A 17,840-nucleotide genomic window follows, 5' to 3' on the forward strand; every position below is an offset into this window, starting at 1 on the left:
GGGGGTTGGGGAGCTGTTCAACTTCTTCAGGCCACCCCTACTGTATTCATGCTGGACACCAGGTGGTGTCTGGGAAAGTGACCGGGTCACAAGCAGGTAAAGGAGGGGCCATCTTGAGAACAAGGTGAGAGGCACCCAGGTACGCCCCGAGCTGGGGCAGGGACGTGGCTTTGAGGACCTGTTTGCTCTGCCAGGTGGGATGGGCCCAGACCACTTCAACTCCCTCCACTACCCTCCACCCTCCAGACAAAAGCTAAGCTGAGAGCCCCCTCCCTGTCACCTAGGCCCCGTGGGAATGGCTTAGGCCAGGAGCTGCCATCAAGCCTGCTCCATTCTCCCTGGGCCTGGTGACTTCTTGACAGGGTACAGCCCCAAAGACAAACAGATTCTGCCAAGCAAATAACTGTCCAGTGGTGGAGGTATTGGGGAAAGCCTAGGAGTGGGTCTGAGTTACCAGAAGACCCAGGTGACAGGGTGGAGGCCCCTTTCCTGCAGAGAACAAACAGCCTGGGTTATTATTTTTTTTTTAAGATTTACTTATTTATTCAAATAGAACAGGCCAGAGGTGCAGGGGCCGTGAGAGGCTTCACCAGAGATAAACTGGGGAACAGAGCTGGCTGATCAACAAAGTGCACTACTGAGGGGAGCAGCGGGCGGGTCAGGAGAGGTCTGCCTGCCATGCCATGTGGGTCACTGGGGCTGGGGATCGAACTTGCACTGAGGTGACTATGGCCCTAACCTGTTGCACCACCAAGGAGGGCCAGCCTGGGGTATTTGAAAGGATGCAGAACGCAGGGACCTGTCACAGTACTGGGAAGGGGGCACTTAGCCTAGGGGTCTCTGAGCCTGTTTCCCAGGCTCCCTCACCTTGGGCTCTGAATTGGTTAGTCAGGGAAACTGGAGTCTTTCATTCATGCTGTGACCCTTTCTTTTCAGGTACTTCCATTTCTCTCATGTAACCTGTCGCTACAGGTTCCCTCACCCAGCTGCCACTCCTGAAACCTAGATGGTCCGCCTTATATACAGGGCCAGGCCATCATCATTTAAACTTTACACAGCTCTGCCAACCTCAATGAAGCTCCAGTTCAGGGCATGCAATTAAGTAGAAATAATGCCAGCTCCTAGGAGCCCAGGTCGTGGGTACAAGGCTGACGCATCCCTTAAGCTGTAGACCCAAGACCCTGCCTTTCCTCTCTTGATTTCATGTTCCCTTCAACACAGAGCAGTGACCATGTGACTGAGGATAAACAAGTTGCTGAGCTCCAGTGTTCTACGGCTAGGAAAGATCTGGTGAAGCCACCGCTTGCCACTGTACCTACCGATTAAATTCCTTTCATGCCACGTGACCACCATGCCTCCACCTGCTGCCACAGGCCTAACTCACATAAATATGTGGGGCAGGTTCCGAGGCCATGTGCCACAGGCCTAGCGTGTGGGCCCTACCTGACCCTCAAGCTCCCACCCCAGTAAAAAATTGTAAAAAATTACCTAAATCCGTAGTAGACCAGGAGTGCTGAGTGCACCCAGGAACTACACCCAACCACAGCGGGAACATGAAAAGGGAAATAACATTCTCTATTCTTATCTAGGGTGCCAGAGGTCCCATCCAGTGGGACTGAGAAGGCTGAGTCCCCAACTCCGCCGTGTCAGCTTTCCCCATAGGGAAGATGTGCTCGATGCTCTGTACCCCTCTGTCCAGCCCTTACCTGTGCTATGTGCCTGACACAGAGCAAGGGTCCGAATGATGCTTGCTGACTGATCACACTGACCTGGTGGGTTCTTCTTAAGTGCTGGGAGCAGGGACCCGGTTCCCTGAGTAGCAAAAGGTCATTTGAAGCAGTTTCTTCACCTTTCTGGTCACTGAGAGCCAGAAAAGGTGGCAGAATTAATTATAACCCCACAGCAGATTCCCCAGACATATAACCAAACTCAGGGTCTCGAGTTTTCCCACTTACCAAAGGAAGAAACACCAAGCGATACACATCAGAGCCCCCAATGCAGCCATGTGGGAACTGGGGCGAGGGGGACAGAGTCTTGAAGACGCAATAAAACACCAACACACATGAAGACAGGTTTTTGTGTGTTAATTTAATCATACAAATATTCATTTATACAGTAAGGAAAAACCTCCTCATCTTCATCTCCTCCCAGGCACCATGAGGCCCCACCACAACACCCACCCAGCTCTCTTGTTATACACCAACTGTCCAGGTGGAGGGGCAGCCACTGCTGCCCAACATTCACCCAAGGAAGCAAAGGGAAGGCGAGGCAGATGGGCAGGATAGGGAATCAGTTCGCAATTCTGAATCCTGGCGACTCCACCATCCTGTCCTGCGGGGGCTCCGGTATTGAATTTGGGGAGGTTTTTATTCGCACACCCTCTTCCCACCCTGGCCACCCTCAAGATGTCTTGGTGAGGTTCTCTACAGGTTGGAAGTGCCTTCGATGGGATTAAGGTTACGGCCAGTTCTTACTGGGGAGAGAAGGTTGTTTCTTGTAGAAAAATGCCCCAAATCCGCCTGTTCCCATGGCAAAAGGGAAAAAAGGCATGCACACGTGCACACACACCCACACACACCTCACTCCATGCACACGGCTCTTCCCGAGGCTGAGCCCCTGCTCCCCTGCTGGGCTCAGGCCCCTCGTGCGGACTTCATGGATGCCAGACACCGGTCCTGCCCAGAGGCAGCCTGCTGTCTGGTGAAGACTCCGGAGGAACGGGACCCCTGGGCTGAGATGAGAGGAAGCCTGTACCACTCCAGCAGGTGGGGAGGGCAGGGGAGGGCTTGAGGCGTTGCTCAGAACCCAAACCACCGGGAGGAGGCAAGAGGAGTGGTGCTGACATCCCCTGGTCGTGGGGACGCCACAGGCTCCCTGGCCCTGCTCGGTGGCCGACGCTTGCCCTGCCCTCTGAGAGCAGCTCACTTTTCCAAGGATGTGCCCAGAATTGGTTTGCTCTTGGAAGGAAAGTCAACATGCATGGGCCAGTTGCCTTGCTGGGTGAGGCTGCCTACAAGCAAGAGGAACAGGCGGCCGCCAGCAGGGCGAGGTCTCTCCTGCCACAGCCCACGCCACGGCTGCTGAAGAATGGCAGGGAGCCCTTGGCGGGAGCGGGCAGCAACACTCGTTCGGGCAGATGAGGAGTCAGAAAACCAGGGATGTAAAGCCTCCCATGATCCTGCCAGGGCAGCCTGAGACGTGCTGCGCAGGGCACGTTGGGCTCCAAGGTGGCAGTGTCCCAGGAGGTTGGCACCAACAAACAGCAGCAGACTGGGTGAATAGGGCCCTAGCCAAAAAGCCACTGTGAGCTCCTGGCATGGGCCAGTGGTGGCGGGGGCACCTTGCAAGGACGCTCCTCTGCTCAGAAATGGGGCATACACCACGTGTACAGAAAGGGGCTGCTCTGGCGTGTGCCCTTGTCTAGCCCCGGCCCCAGCTACAACCCCTTCTCAGCAGGCTGGCTCTTCCCTCCCAAGGCTTCTCCAGTGGACCAATATTTATTCCTCTTTTTATTTACTTTCTTTTTTTTTGGGGGGGGGGCAGGTGGGGAAGCAAAGGGCGAATTTCATACAAGCTTTCTCCCACAATCAAACTTTAAAAAACAGTCTTAGAAGAGGATGAGGAGGAACAAACAACACACAGTTTTGGAACTCAGACACCCAAACAGAGACAGACAGGCAGGCAGACCCGCACCCACACCCAGGCTATATGACCCCTTGCAGCCGCTTGTCACGTGGTCTCCCTGCTTGCCTGTCTCACCCCCGTGGGGGGTGGTGTGGTAACAGGCAGGCGACCCTGCAACTGCACCTTAGATCCATATCCCCGGCTAGCAAACCGACCAAGACTCAAGGGAAGGAGGGGGCAAGAAGAGAAGAGGGACTTTGCATATTCTTGTATCTTTGGCAGACAGCTGTTCTAGCCTGGTTCAAGCTTCCCATGGAGAGGTCCACATCTCAACCTGCTTGAATCTACAGCACGCCAGTGGGGCTACCTGCCAAGGGAGCAGCCAGCCAGTCAGCCCTGCTCCAGCCCGGCTGCCCCTCGCCCACCATCTCCGATACCCAACACCCTGCTAGGGCAGAGGCTCTCATTTCCAACTAAATGTGGTCTCCGAGATCACACAGTCCATCCCCGTGGCCAACTCCCCATGTGGGGCTGTGTTTTCATACCTCAACAGCTCAGCCTCTACTAACAGGCTGTGAGAACACCACAAAGGACAACTTGAGGGAAGGGAGCTGTGTGATCACAGAGGAGCATGGGGCGCCCTCACACTCACCGCTGCACACTTGCTGGTGAGCTGCACCAATCCCACGCGTGCGTGGCACACACAAACACCTAGCACAGAGGCACGGTTCCCAGAGTGAGGGGGAAGCCACAGTGCACGAAGAATCCAAAAAAGCAGTAAGCATGATGGCATTTCTCTCTGCCAAGGGAAACATGGAAGAAAAGCAATCTGAATTGTTACAAGGGTGTGCAGAAGAACACCTGTCAGCCTCTGAAACTCCCACGTCACCCGAGATCTGTCCTCAAGGCTTCCTCTGCTGGCCACACAGGGAAGTTTGGTCTTCAGAGAGGTTCTAATGGTAACAAGCCACAGGGTTAATGAATACAAATGTCAAAGGTGTAAATCAACAGAAGATGAAAGAGAAAAGAAGAGGAAAAGGGTGATAACTCATTGGCCGATGCCATTAAAAACAAATGGGGTCAGAGACTTCTAGAGTCATGTGGCACGACACATGTCCTCCTGTAGCACTGACCCAGAGTCCCAAACATGCCACGCCAGCTTTTAACCTGAATTGCTTCCAGAGCAAGCAGCTAGTCTATAAAGAGTATGTTATCCCTTATCTAAAATAAAAGTGGGCAAAGAGGGGGGGAAAATTAACATGTGCTCAAAACTACAACCTGTCTGTAGGCAAAGTAATTTTTGTTTCAAAAGATGGCTTTTTTCCCCCACTTTAAATGTTTTTTCCCTCCCAAGTGACTAATGACTCGTCAGACTGACGCCTAATAAACAAAACCCAAGGTGGCTGCACGGATTTCTTCTTGGTAGCCTCAATGCCATTCCTGCGATTCAGCATTCACACATGCATACAGCATTTACTCAAAATTAGTCTGTTCTCCTTCTTCCTCTTCTTCTGAGATGGGGGGTCAGAGCCACGGGTCCGTGCGATGTGTCTGCAATCCAGAGGAACCCCTCGCCCTCCCCCCCAAAGTCAGGCCTTCTGTCTTTTGTTAATTTTTCTTCTTGCTCACACCGTTTTAAGACTGGCCGAAGGGGTAAGGCCCATGGAGCCCCTGGAAGAGAGTGAACACAGTCAGTGGTGGTATAGGTGCAGGTTTAATGTGACAAACAAACTGAGTGATAGAGTCTATGTTCCCAGGGAGTCAGAAGGAGGCCCTGAGACACAGGCAAGGGCAAGGGCCGTGTTTGCCACACAAAATGCCAGGAGGCCAAATATCAGCACATTTCAAGTTGCTAGTTCTCAATCGCACCATCCAGAGAGAAGGGAGGCTGGGGGAAGAGAGACCTCATCTTTCAACTTCTCCATCAATCAGTGCCAACTTTTCTTTACTCAGGGTGGGTACCCATGCCCAGGACACAAAGGCATCTTCCTTCTTGACAACATGTCTCAGTCTCTCTGCTAAAGGGCCGTGTGTACCTTCAGAGATGCTGGTTAGTGACACATCCACAGCAAAACACTGAAGCACAAACGCCTATCTCCTCTGCACCTGGGTACCAGGAGTTGTGTGTCCATAGTCTCACTCACTGTCTAGGTGAGTATTATCACACCCACTTGCCATCTGACTACAGAAACTAAGAAACATGTTCAAAGTCACAGAGGTAATAAAAAGCAGAGCCAAGATTAAAGCCCATGCCTGATCTTTGTGTTCCTCACACCACCTCTCCCTTAACCACATGATAAAGTTTACTGCAAATTCCTGAAGACATTTCCTATGCCATGTGGCTGGGTGGAGAAGGCCTCACAGTCTTTCTTTTCCCTTATGCTAATAATGAGAGGCCAAGATGTGTTAGTATCAAAAGCATCTTCATGAAGTTGCTGGAGGACGACTAAATCACTCTTCTCAGAGCATACTCTTAGGAAGGCCCAATCCATGCCAAGACCTAGGAGAGTAAAGTAGCTGGTAACCTGTCTCACTCAGCTGATGTACCTAAACTGGCCCAAGAGCAATAGGGAACTTGCACCAAAGAGACCAAGTAGGCATGGAGAAGGATGTCTCAGCCATAACTATGTGACCAGGGGAAGTCTCCCGATGCTTGCCTGCTATGTAAAGAAAGGTGTGACAACACACACCTGAAAGGTTGAGATCCTATGCCTCTTAATTGTAAGATACATCAACCAACCAGCAAACAAATAAGTAAAAGTATTCCCAATCTAAGCATAAGAATGACTGAGATGACATTTTCCATAGTTTGATGGGACGGCCTTAAAGAAAAAAAAAAAGGCATTTCTCTGAAGTGTTTGGTTGCAGAGCTGCCGGTGAGAAGAATCCCTTCTCAGTATGATTTGCTGCTGCCGCTGCCATCTCCGCAGCACTCAACGTGGCACCTGGTTCCTAGCAGGTACCCAGTATGTATTTATTGAATTAACAATCGAAACAGGAATTTCTCACACTTCCTAGAGCGTCAGCTCCCCTAAGTCACAGGAATACAGGCCTTACGGTAGTGTGGCGTAGGCTAGGGCATGTGTTTCCAGGTCACGTCATCCCCCTGGTCTCAGCCTCCAGATGCTGGGAGAGGCTGGGCTCACTGGAGATGCACCACAGTGGACTGCAGTGGGGTACAGGTCACACCCAACTCTGAGGAGATCTGGGTTCTACGCCTGGCTTTGTACCAATTCATCACGTGACCTTGAGTACGGGCCTTTCCCCTTCTACAATCTCAAGCTCCTCAAGTCTTTCCAGATTATGGTTCAAGGAATTGACACAGAGTAGCTGGCCCAGGAGACTGAAAAAGAATATTCCCCCCTACGCCCTAAAAAGGGGGAAAAAAAAATGCCCATTTGCTCACTCAGGTGAGAGATTGGAGCTGCCAAGAATAAAAACATGAGATTTAAGTTTCTGTGATTTTTACAGTGCAAAGCAGTGGAACTACTCTTTCTTTTCCTTCCTTTATTCCATACAAGGTCTCAAAAGACCAGAAGTATGTCTCTAGCTGCTCTGTGGTATCACTGAACAAACAATCCCGAAAAGATGAATTTAGGGGCTGGGCAGGCCCATAATGAGGAGCCACTGCAGTATCTTAACACCTTCTCTTGAATTCTCACAAAGATCCATTCTTGAAGAAATACGTTCTTCCAGCTCAGAGAGGTGAGGGGATCTGGGTAATTGGATCAAGGGCACAGAGCTGGTAAGTAGAGAAGTGGTGTTTAAAAATGCCACTGTCTGCCAGTTCCCAGTCAACCATGCCTCCACAGGGTGAGCTAAGGATGTAAACACCTGAACAGTACGGACACTAGCCCATGCAGCCAAGTGTGATCTGGAATAGCAAAGGGCTCTCAGCTTCCATTTTGTGGGGCCTGGTCAGTGAGTCACACCCACCGGAGGAGAAAAGTAAAGAAACGTAAAACAAACTGCTCCAACATAGTACTTCCCATGACAGTCATCATCCAGGAGTCTCCAAGGAAAGCAAAATTATAGCTTCAATTCCATAAGACTTAGAATCAATACTCAAAGGCCACAGTGCAGGAAAAACTGCAGTGAGAAGAAAACCCACAAGGCATTTGTTTCCTATAAAACATACCCCCCACCCCTAAATTTAAGTGATTTATAGACCAAAGCTTCTCACACCTCACATGGGCCTTTATACAGCAACTACTAGCCTGGTGATGTGTCTGGATGCTCAGAGAAGGGTGTTCATAACATCGGCTGTTGCACAGTCCATTTATAGACAAGTGAAACAGGCCTGTGCAGCTGGCAGAAAGGGGAATAAAGATGTGGGCATTTTCAGATTTCTACCTGAATGCCCTAGCCTTAGGCAGTCAGTGTAGGGGTTAACCAACCTAAGACTATGAAATTATTGCTGATTCTGTTTGCTGACTGAGGTTATGTGCCTTTTGGGAAGAAAAATCTACCCAATCCCCTTTCACCCAGAGTAAGGCTTACTGGAGTTGTTGATATTTAATTGGTGCAGAAAAGCAGCTTGAGCAACAAGCGCTATTTTCCTCCCAAATTAACTACCATCACCTCAAGGAAGGGAGAGGGAGCCAGTTCTAGTCTGAAACCATTTTATCATCTAGACTTCCCACACGTAGGGTTACAGGTGTCACAAGTGGATCACAGAACAGAGGCAACACAACACCAGTTATAGAGGAAAAGTCTGGCGGAGATTCCAAGAACAGCTTGTCCAGGGTGTCCTACGGCATGAGCCAACCGGAAAGTGTCTTTTCTTTCTTTCTTTCTTTTTTTTTTTAAAAAAAGATTTATTTATTTATGCACAGAAGAACTGGGGTATAGGCCAAAGGTGTAGGGGGTGAAAGGATTCACCAGAGACAGTGGGGAGCAGAACAGGCAAATCTATTGAAGTACACTGCTGAGCAGAGCAGCAGGCAAGACAGGAGAGGTCTGCTGCGCCATGTGGGTCACTTCCCTGGCTAGGATCTAACTCCAGTTTCCTCAGCACTAGCATGATAATGCTGAGACTTAGCCCTGTGCCAACAGAGAGGCCCCAGAAAGTGTCCTCTAACAGTGGGATAGAGCTATATTTGAAAAGGGAGGGCCATCCACATTTCAAGCTCCAATGAAGTGCCAAGACCTGGTGTAACTGGTTCTGGTAGCTAATGTCTCCCATCCCAGGCTAACAGTCGGGTTTGGCAACACAGGTAATGTTTAGTCTCTTCTGAGGTCTGAGCCTGGCATTAAACACTGACTCAAAAACTGGCCATTAGCGTGGTCACCCCAAACTCAGGAAGTCTGAGGCCACCCTTCTCTCTCTGAGGAATCTTCTCATAGGAATAAGCAGTAAGGCTGGATTCATCAAGTTAATAAGAGTGTGAAAAATCAAACCTAGAAAAGAACTCCTGGCCAGACTGAAAGGCCAGTTCCCCAGAGTCTACCCAACTTGCAGAGAAATATGTTTTCAAAGGTTGCATTTCTTGGGGCAGCCCCACATCTATGGGACAGGAGTATGTACCTGGTAAAGTCCATAGATACTGCCTGTTTGCCTCAACTTCCCTAAGCTTTTCAGCGAATTGCTCATATAGCTGTGAACCCTGGGACCTCTGTTATACTTGGCTAGAGGGCAGGTGAGTCCTGTTAAAGCAATGAAATGCTGTACCTGCCAGCTAAGGCAGAGGTGTCTCCCTGTTCGCTGGTGTCTGGAAAGAGACCCTGGCCTTGAGCCAGATGAACGATTACAATTGTTGGGCCAGGTCCTGAACTGTACTTCCACAATGGAATTATTGCAAGTCATAATTTGGCCAATTTTCTAAAATATTTTTAAGAGAACATTTATAGACATAAAAGATAAACTCAGTTTCATTCATCAAAATCTACTGAAAGGACAATTTAAGATGTAATACTTGTGACTTTTAAGCCTATTCTTAAAGGAAATAATTCTTTCTTTGATCTGTTTTTCACAATAGTTTACAGTTGTTCATGGACTAGCCTGTCATTCCCAGCCAGTGATTTGGTTATCACTGATATTAGCTGATATTTTTAAGTTCTTGTTAAAACTACACAGAAGTAAATATCACTCATTGACCACCCGCCCCCCATAGTACTGAAAAACTGTTAGTGAGAGAAAACATAACCGATGTACTAGAAAACATGGAAACAGATTTCTGCAATATCTGTACTGTTAACAGTAATAAGTACAGCCAACCCACCCATTGGTGAAGGTGATGCTTGCTTGTGTCAATGGTACCTGACACACAGTAAAATTCAAACATCAGTAAAATGAGAACAGCTAATTATTCTGTAATGGCGGACCACTGTTTTTTCAATCTAGGGGGATAAAAAGGCTGAAACTCCTAATGAAACAAAGAGCTTTCTGATCACTCTTTTTCTGTATGATAGCTTCTGGTTTAGGTAAACCATCACAAAATAAAAGCTTTATGATCCTGGCTTTTGCTTTTATTTGTGACTTAAGTAAATAAAAAGGTTCATGAAGGTTAGTAAAAATACGGGAGCTTCTGCTTGCGTGGCTGCTGAAAAATTAAAAAAAAAAAAAGTGCTCTTCCAGGGCACACTGGCTGCAGCACCAGTTAACACCCCTCCTGCCTGCATTCCCTGGCCAATCCCATCAGATCTGCCCCCTCCCAGGAGCATGCTGATGGCAGAGGGAGGCCACACCAGCATGAGGGGAATTTCAACACTGCTGTTGACAAGCCACTCTCATGTGACCGTCCTCAAAATTGCAAACAGGTATTTGACACACTGGCTGAGAATGAGGCAAAGAAAAGGAAAGAAACCTATTTTTATACACAAGGACTGATCAGAAGGGAGGCTCAGTTCATAACCTTCTGGCTGTGCTAAAACTACTTAAAAGCTTGACTCAGTCATAAGCATACTGAACTTTTTTTAAGTCTGGTAAAACTATTTTTATGCTTACCTGTGTAACAGTTCTCTGCTCTTAACTTCCTGCTGGAAGGACAACCCCCATCCATCCACCCACCCAATTCTCCATCATGTGTTCCACTTCCTTCTCCATCATTCACCCACAGCTCCCCATGGCCAAAGGCAACTCCAGGAGGCTTGAACTCCTCAACAAATCAAGAAAATCACCACCAAGAATAAAACTCAGACAGAATTGTGAATGTGTGAATGAAAACACATTATTAAAGTTCTACATCATAGATGACACTAGCTGAGTCTGATTATCCCTCTCAGTAAAGACATCAGAAAAAGCAATTTGCTATTTGGAAGTAGCCTCAAAGATCTCCTGTAACAAACAGCAAGTGTGCTAGAATTCGGCTGGCAGACATAGCTCCGTCACAACCATCTCCTAGGGCACAAAAGTTTCCTAAAAATTCAGAAAGAGTGACTAAACATCTCTCTGGGGAAGACACCCAAGAGAAGAGCAGTTGATTCAAGTTCCTAGGCATGTCACCCAGGCAAGCACTGCAGAAATCCAGCTGAGCCTTTAGGGTAAGGCTGCTGGTGCCATTTCTCCTCAGTTTCCACTGAAGCTCTGTAACCCTTCTCTCTCACATCACTTTCTTCCCCTACTTTTCTTATAATTCACAGCCTAACCCCCTTCTGCCTCCCAAAACGTTTAACTAACTGAGGAGAAAAAACCCTCTTGGTCCCATTCAGTCATATTTGATTTCATCCTGCTATTCCCCAGCTCAAAAGCTTTGCAAGCACTGTTTCCCTTCACATTAAAGATGAGGTCTATTCTGCTTGACTCTCAAAGGTCTTCCTCCAAAATTTGCCTCACCCTCTTTAAGCACACACCTCACTCACCACAGCCAGGCTGGCCATGGGCCCAGGAACACACCCTACCTGTGGTTGCCTCTGGGCCTTCCTGTATGTGGTTTCTCTTTCCTCTAAATTCAGTTTATCTATCATCCATGGAGTTATCACTTCCCTGGTTACTCCAAACCTCATTGTTTTCTACTTTATCCAAACTCCTATGATCTTTAAAGTTAACTGGAGCACAGTATATTTCATCTTCACTGGCTCTGTTCCCTCCTATGTGCTAGCCACATCTATGCAATCAGAGTGAACTCTTTGGAGATAAGAGTTAGCAAAAGGATGAGCAAGCACCTACTAACTATCAAAGTGATCTGTGCAAAGCAGTTTCAACTGGCCCTTGAAACTGGCCCAGTGAAGTCACAGCAAAAATCCCCAAACTCAAGCCTTTGCCAAGTGAACATCTACAACTCTGTAATGTGTCTCAAAGTTAAGACTGAAGAAACCCACGTTCCCCCAACAGCTCCTGATCTTACACTGTGCACCTGTCACCACTGGAATATAGTTACCACAGAGTTAACGAGAGCAAACCAATTTGAAACCTGAGCATATATACCAGGAGACAAATTCTCACATTTCTGAATTACATTTCTCTGTTTGAACCTGTAATTTCACTAGTCTAACTTGAAAACTTTCATCAGAAATTGAAATGCTAACTTCAGGGTACAGGGAAGTATACATCCTTATAACCCAAATACAATCCGCTGGCTACCTGAAAAACACTACAAGGCTGCCTAGCATCAGACCAGTCTAACACAATGCTTAGAGCCCCAAAGCAAACAAAACGGTGCTCAACAGCTTTGAAGTTGTGGGGGTGCAAAGGGGAGAGTCCCCGGAGATACCTTTTATTCTCAGTCAGATAGTAATGTTACAAACAACAAAAGACATTTTCTAAGGTTCACAGTGTTTGTTTAATTTATTTTTAAAATGCACACATGACCCATGCCAAAGCAAACACAGCAAGGCTAGGAGGACTTTCCTGGCCCCACTGGGTTTTCAAAGGTGAGTGGTCATATTATCAAGTCAGTCCTTCCCGTAGAGAATATGCTAATCTGCCAGGGAAGTGTGCAGGTTCCTAGTGGTACTGTACTGCTTCCTTTGTGGCCACACGTAGCTCCTGAAAACGAGCAAGGAGGGCTCTACAATCTGACACGCAGTATGTAAACTAACTCCAGAGGACAGTCAACAAACTGCTTCTGCCAGCAAACTCCATCACAGTGCAGTCTAGAACATTACACTCAAACTGGGCCCCTGAGTTCCAATCTATGGTCCACCTCCATCCAGCTTACTGTGTGAACATGAGCAAGTCACAACTTCCTCATTATTTCTGCTAAATACAAGTATAACTACAAAAGTGACAAAGAGTGTTGTGGGTCAAGAGCCACTAAAGATGCTCTGAATAACATGGGGTTGATCGTTTACACATTGGAGGGCATTCAGCTGGGTTCTTGGACCTCTTCTCTCTACCTACCCACTAGTGGTTCACAAAAGGGGTATTTTGTCATTCCCCCCTGCCCCCCTCCCCCAATCCTACTCGACAGCAATCTCTGGAGGTACTGGGTTGTTGGAAAAGTCATGACACATTTTGTCTATGTTTTTCAAAGAAAAAAGATGTCACGACTTTTCCGACAACCCAATATTTTCAGTTACGATAGTCAGGACTGGGGTTGTACTTCTGGGGATCTAGTAGGCAAAGGCTGTTAAACATCTTATAAAGCACAGGAGACTCCCCTGCCACCCCCAGAAGACTTCACTGACTCCGCTGTCAACAGTCTTCGCCAGCTGGTTGAGAAACCCTACTCTACACTTCATTGTAACCAGTCTCACAGCATTAACCATACCACACAACTCCCAAATGTCTGTCTCCACCCAGACATCTCTCCTAAATTCTATATTCAACTTGGATATACAACAGTCCACTGGCATCTCCCACTCTGTGCTTACAAAAGTCTCTCATGTGTCTAAAAACAGAGGTGGTATCTCCCCACCTCTACCACAGCCTTTCCCCTCTCTCTTAATGGTATTCTATCCTCCTAGTTGGCAGGACCAACACCTCGGTGTTGTCCTTTATATTCTCTTACATCCTCTTTGAAACCATTAACAAATCCCATTACCTTTAACTTCAAACAAGATCCAGACTCATACAACTATTCCTGCCTTTGCTCCCAACACTCACGTGCAGACCGCCCCTTTCTTCTCTTGCACTGACTTCTCCATTAGTGCCCAACTTCTAACCTTGCCTTGTATTCACCACATAAGGGCCGTGATCCTTTAACATTAAGTCAGACTCACTCCTCTGCTCCAGATCCTTTAATGATTCTGTGTCACTCAGAGCAAAAGTCAACACTCTACAAAGGACCACAAGCCTCTCCATAATCTGGTTTCCATCCTCTCCCTCTACTTTCCTCCTTCCTCATTCTGTTCCTTAAACAAACTAGGCAAACTTCCATAGTAGCTCGTGGGGAGCAGAGAAGTCACATAATATTTGATCAATAATTAGCATGATGTTCACCTGAACTGTAGATGTACACTATAGAAAACATAATCTCCCTAGCCCACAGCTGTTAGCTCAGCTGATAAAAATGTGCTTGAGCATTATTTGTAATTGGAAAGCAATGTAGTACATGAGGCTCAAAGTCAAAAACAGCTGCTTTTGTTCATAACCTAGCTGCATGATGACTTTGGCAAGTCATAGAACAAAAATTCATAAATCTGATTCCTTGATTTTGAAAGTCTTATAACTGCGAACCTCCAGTCCCAGCACTGTATAAGCAGAGGCTGTATGCCATGTGGACTAAACAAAGTAATGCATGTCAACACTTAGCCTGCTGTCTCTGGACAATGAATGATGGTGGCTGGAAGGTAGGGAGGTGACTGTATTTTGGTAATAAACTTTGAAGAACTATTTGACCCCTTAAATTACCTATATTGATAATTTACAATAGAAATTAAAATTTGAAAATCCTCAGCACAGTGAATAGCTGTAAGTGCTCAATAAATGTAAGTTTTATAGCTTTTATTACCAAATTTTCACTAGCCTCTACCTTGGGAGTAGCATGCCTTTGCTACCTGTCCCATGCCAGATAAGAACTTGAAATCAGTAAAGTATCAAGGTACTTAAGCTTTCCTGCTAACCTCCCTTTGAAACATCTTTCTTGAAAAGGGTCTACACCTGAAAAAAAAAGACTCAGGTCTCAAGACAGCAGGGAGGTTACAATGTTCTCTACTGCCTCACACAACCACTAGCCTAGCTAAAGACACCAACCACCTGCCTTCTGCTCAAATCCAGTGCTCTCTGAAGTGGGCAAGTGTCAGGCCCAATTCCACTAAATTCTTTCAAACCCATCCCTTATTATTATGTTAAACTGATTGCCTACTTCAAAATGGATAATAGATCATAAGTCAATCTGCCCTCAGGCCCTGAGAGCAGGAGATTTGCCTTTTTCAAATCTCCCGCAACAGCCTCTATTACCATTTCTAAATCAGCTCCTAAATCGAAGAAAAACAATTCTTCTGTGCTTTAGTCAACACAGACATCAGGTTAGAAAAGAAATGACTTCTGATATAATAAAAGCAGACTGATTCCTGCAGTAACTCCAGATCCAAAAGGCATAAAGGGTGGCTATCAGAGAGAGAGAGAGGGGGGAAGAGGAGCAGGTGGGAATGTGGGCAGGCAGGGCAGATGGCACTCGGCAGTGGTTTATGCTGGAGGACTGTGATGAACCTTCCCACAAAGATAATAACAAGCTTCTCCTTCTGAACCAGCACTTGGCGAAAATAATAATAGTGGCTCAGACTGTAATTCAGTTTAAAGGAGAACTATATGACATATACCAGCTTCAATTTTTTTTTAAAGAACAAACACAAAACAAGAGCCATAGTTCAAGTAACAAAATAAATGTATTTGTTTTTTCAGCATTCCCGGGGTAAATTATCACTCTTTTGGATATAGGATGCGAAGCACTCAGCTGTACCGAAGAACATTCTTGGATTTTGCCAGCCACATTCTTATTCCCAGCTGTCCTGGATCAGACCATTGGTTGGTCCTACTCCTCTGTAAGACCTTCCAGAAAAAACCTCAAGGCTAAAACAATTACAGACATTTTAATTTTAACAGGCCTTATTTTCTCCTTCCACACCTCTGTAAATTGTTTTCCACTAATCTCACACTGTCCAAACAAAAGCTATGCTGGCCTCCAGAGGTGAGTCAGAGAGCTAGAATTCATAGCAAAACTAGCCTTGAGTCAACAGAGTGAGCATCCCTCCTACTGTGACTGTCCTCAGAGGCTGCTGAGCTAATCACACAAAAGGGCTCATTAAAAACAGTATCTAACCTTATCCAACACGTGATCTGATGGTTCACCTGGGACACAGCGCCCTAAGTGAGCTGCCAAGGAGGTCAATTTTTAGTAAATCAAGGAATCAGACTTACGAACTTTTGTAGCAGGTCAGCATAAGACTTACTCCCTCTGACAGTTCTCACACAGGGAAGTGTCAGCGCTCGCGGGCTGTATGATGCCGCAGGAGCAGGCCTTCCTATGCAGAGCTTCCTCTGGGTGAGAGCACTGAGTCCAGGGGGTTGACGGCTATTCACGGGCAGCTGGGGAGGGCTCCAGGGATGTTCCTGGCACTGACAGATGTGCCAGTATGTTGACATATCCACCTGCCCTCTGCGGGCAGGTGCACGAAGCAATCTTTTCACTTCAGCCTACCAACCATAGCAAGTTAAACTGTAACTACGAGGACAGCAGGAAACTATGCACCTACTAAAGCTGTGTCACGGGCTTCGCAGAGCATCATGTTCTTTCCCAGCCTCGATGGCTGGCAGAGGATTTCTTTAGAGTAAATCAAATCTACTGCCAACTCAGTGATCCCTGACACAAGGACATCAGACACTCCTTCTCCCTGTCCAATAAAGATGGCATCTGGGGTGAAGTGAAAACACTTGGGCCAACTCTAGAGCCCCAAGGGTATCTATCCCTAATCCTTTCCATTCATTCATAAAGGAAAGGGTGTTACTTATTTAAAATGCTAAGGTTAGAAAAGTAGTCTTTAATTTAATCAAGCAGGAACAAAGACTCAGCAGGAACTCTTCAGAAAGATGCCACTGGCAATTCTCAGTTTATAAAGTCACTTTATTTTATTCCTTGATTGACTCAGTTAATGCTCTCCACTGGCAACACAGCCTCTAGTCCAACAGGAGGACCTAGAGAAAGCCTGGGTTCAGCTATTAAGAACTGTCTTTCAGAAACATGGATCTGAACTCCAGCTCTGCTTTTCACTGGCTGTGAAATTATATTCATATAGTACTTACATATTTCTTCTTTAAGATACATGTTTAAGTATAGTCCCAATTCTTTCACAGTCATTTGTTATTATTTCATCCTCTACGCCTCAAACAACATACCGAATCCATCACCCACATCTCTGACCACATGTCCCACACTCATCCCACCCTCAGCACTTAAACTGTTGTCATATCACTCTCCTTCCTGTCTTTAAATATAGGTCTAGGGCCTCTCTGGTGGCACAAGGGGTTAAATCTCAGCACTATGAAGCTATCGGCAGCCAATGAAGCATGAGTTTGATCCCCGGCCAGGGAGCTGACCCACATGGCCAAGCAGACCTCTCCTGTCTCACCCGCTGCTCCCCTCTGCAGTCTATTTCAGTAGGTTCACCTGTTCAGTTCCCCACTCTGTCTCTGGTGAATCCTCTCAACCCTGCACCTCTGGCCTACACCTCAGCTCTTGTATGCATAAATAAATAAAACACATCTTAAAAATAAATACATAAAAATCAGCCCTTTCTTTGAAAATCTTCTGTCAACTGCCTTTATTAGCTTTTAACTCCCCAGTCATTCTACACAAATTATGCACTTCATGTTTCCTACTGGCCAAATTCACACTTTGTCTTACCATTTTCTCTAATGGCTGCATACATGTTTCATGTCCCCTACTATACTATAATCTGCTGATTGAAATGGCTAATGTCTTTTATTCTTCAAGTCTCCTACTGTACATTGTATACTATTCTAAATAGCATAATGGTGTATTTAATACTTACGGATGACTATCTATACCTTAACCCTATTCCTAAGGAGACTTAAAAGGTGGCAGTGACTCAATTTTAGCCAGAAATGCTCCCAGAGGTCTTGCTGGGTGCTCATGTAAGTGCTTTCCAAATAAGATTCTATTTATATTAGAGGCTCCACCAACTTCTCTTTGGGATCTCAGTTCCACAGTCTCTCTGCATTATAGTCAACAGTTTAGACATCATCTCCAGTGAAACCTTTTCTCCATGGTTCTTGCAAGTACTATTTCTAAACGATCCTAAAGGTAATACACCATGAGTTCATCAGCTTAAGAAATGTCTTACGGGCCCTCCCTGGTGGCGCAGCGGGTTAAAGC

General features: G+C 46.6%; 1 protein-coding gene across 3 annotated transcripts in view; it reads right to left on the bottom strand.

Annotated features, from left to right (window-relative positions):
- Window positions 1-2,658: 2,658 nt before the first annotated feature.
- Window positions 2,659-17,840, bottom strand: part of LOC101629121 (chromosome unknown open reading frame, human C6orf106) — a 91,311-nt gene continuing 76,129 nt past the window's right edge. For all 3 annotated transcript variants that reach the window (XM_004673404.2, XM_012722481.1, XM_004673403.2), the window contains one exon: window positions 2,659-5,295. In XM_004673404.2, coding sequence (XP_004673461.1) covers window positions 5,260-5,295 — 36 coding nt within the window. In that variant the 3' untranslated portion in view covers window positions 2,659-5,259. The remainder of the gene's footprint in view (window positions 5,296-17,840) is intronic.

This window comes from Condylura cristata, unplaced genomic scaffold, assembly GCF_000260355.1.
Source record: "Condylura cristata isolate star-nosed mole 26May11 unplaced genomic scaffold, ConCri1.0 scaffold00001, whole genome shotgun sequence".
Taxonomy (NCBI): Eukaryota; Metazoa; Chordata; class Mammalia; order Eulipotyphla; family Talpidae; genus Condylura; species Condylura cristata.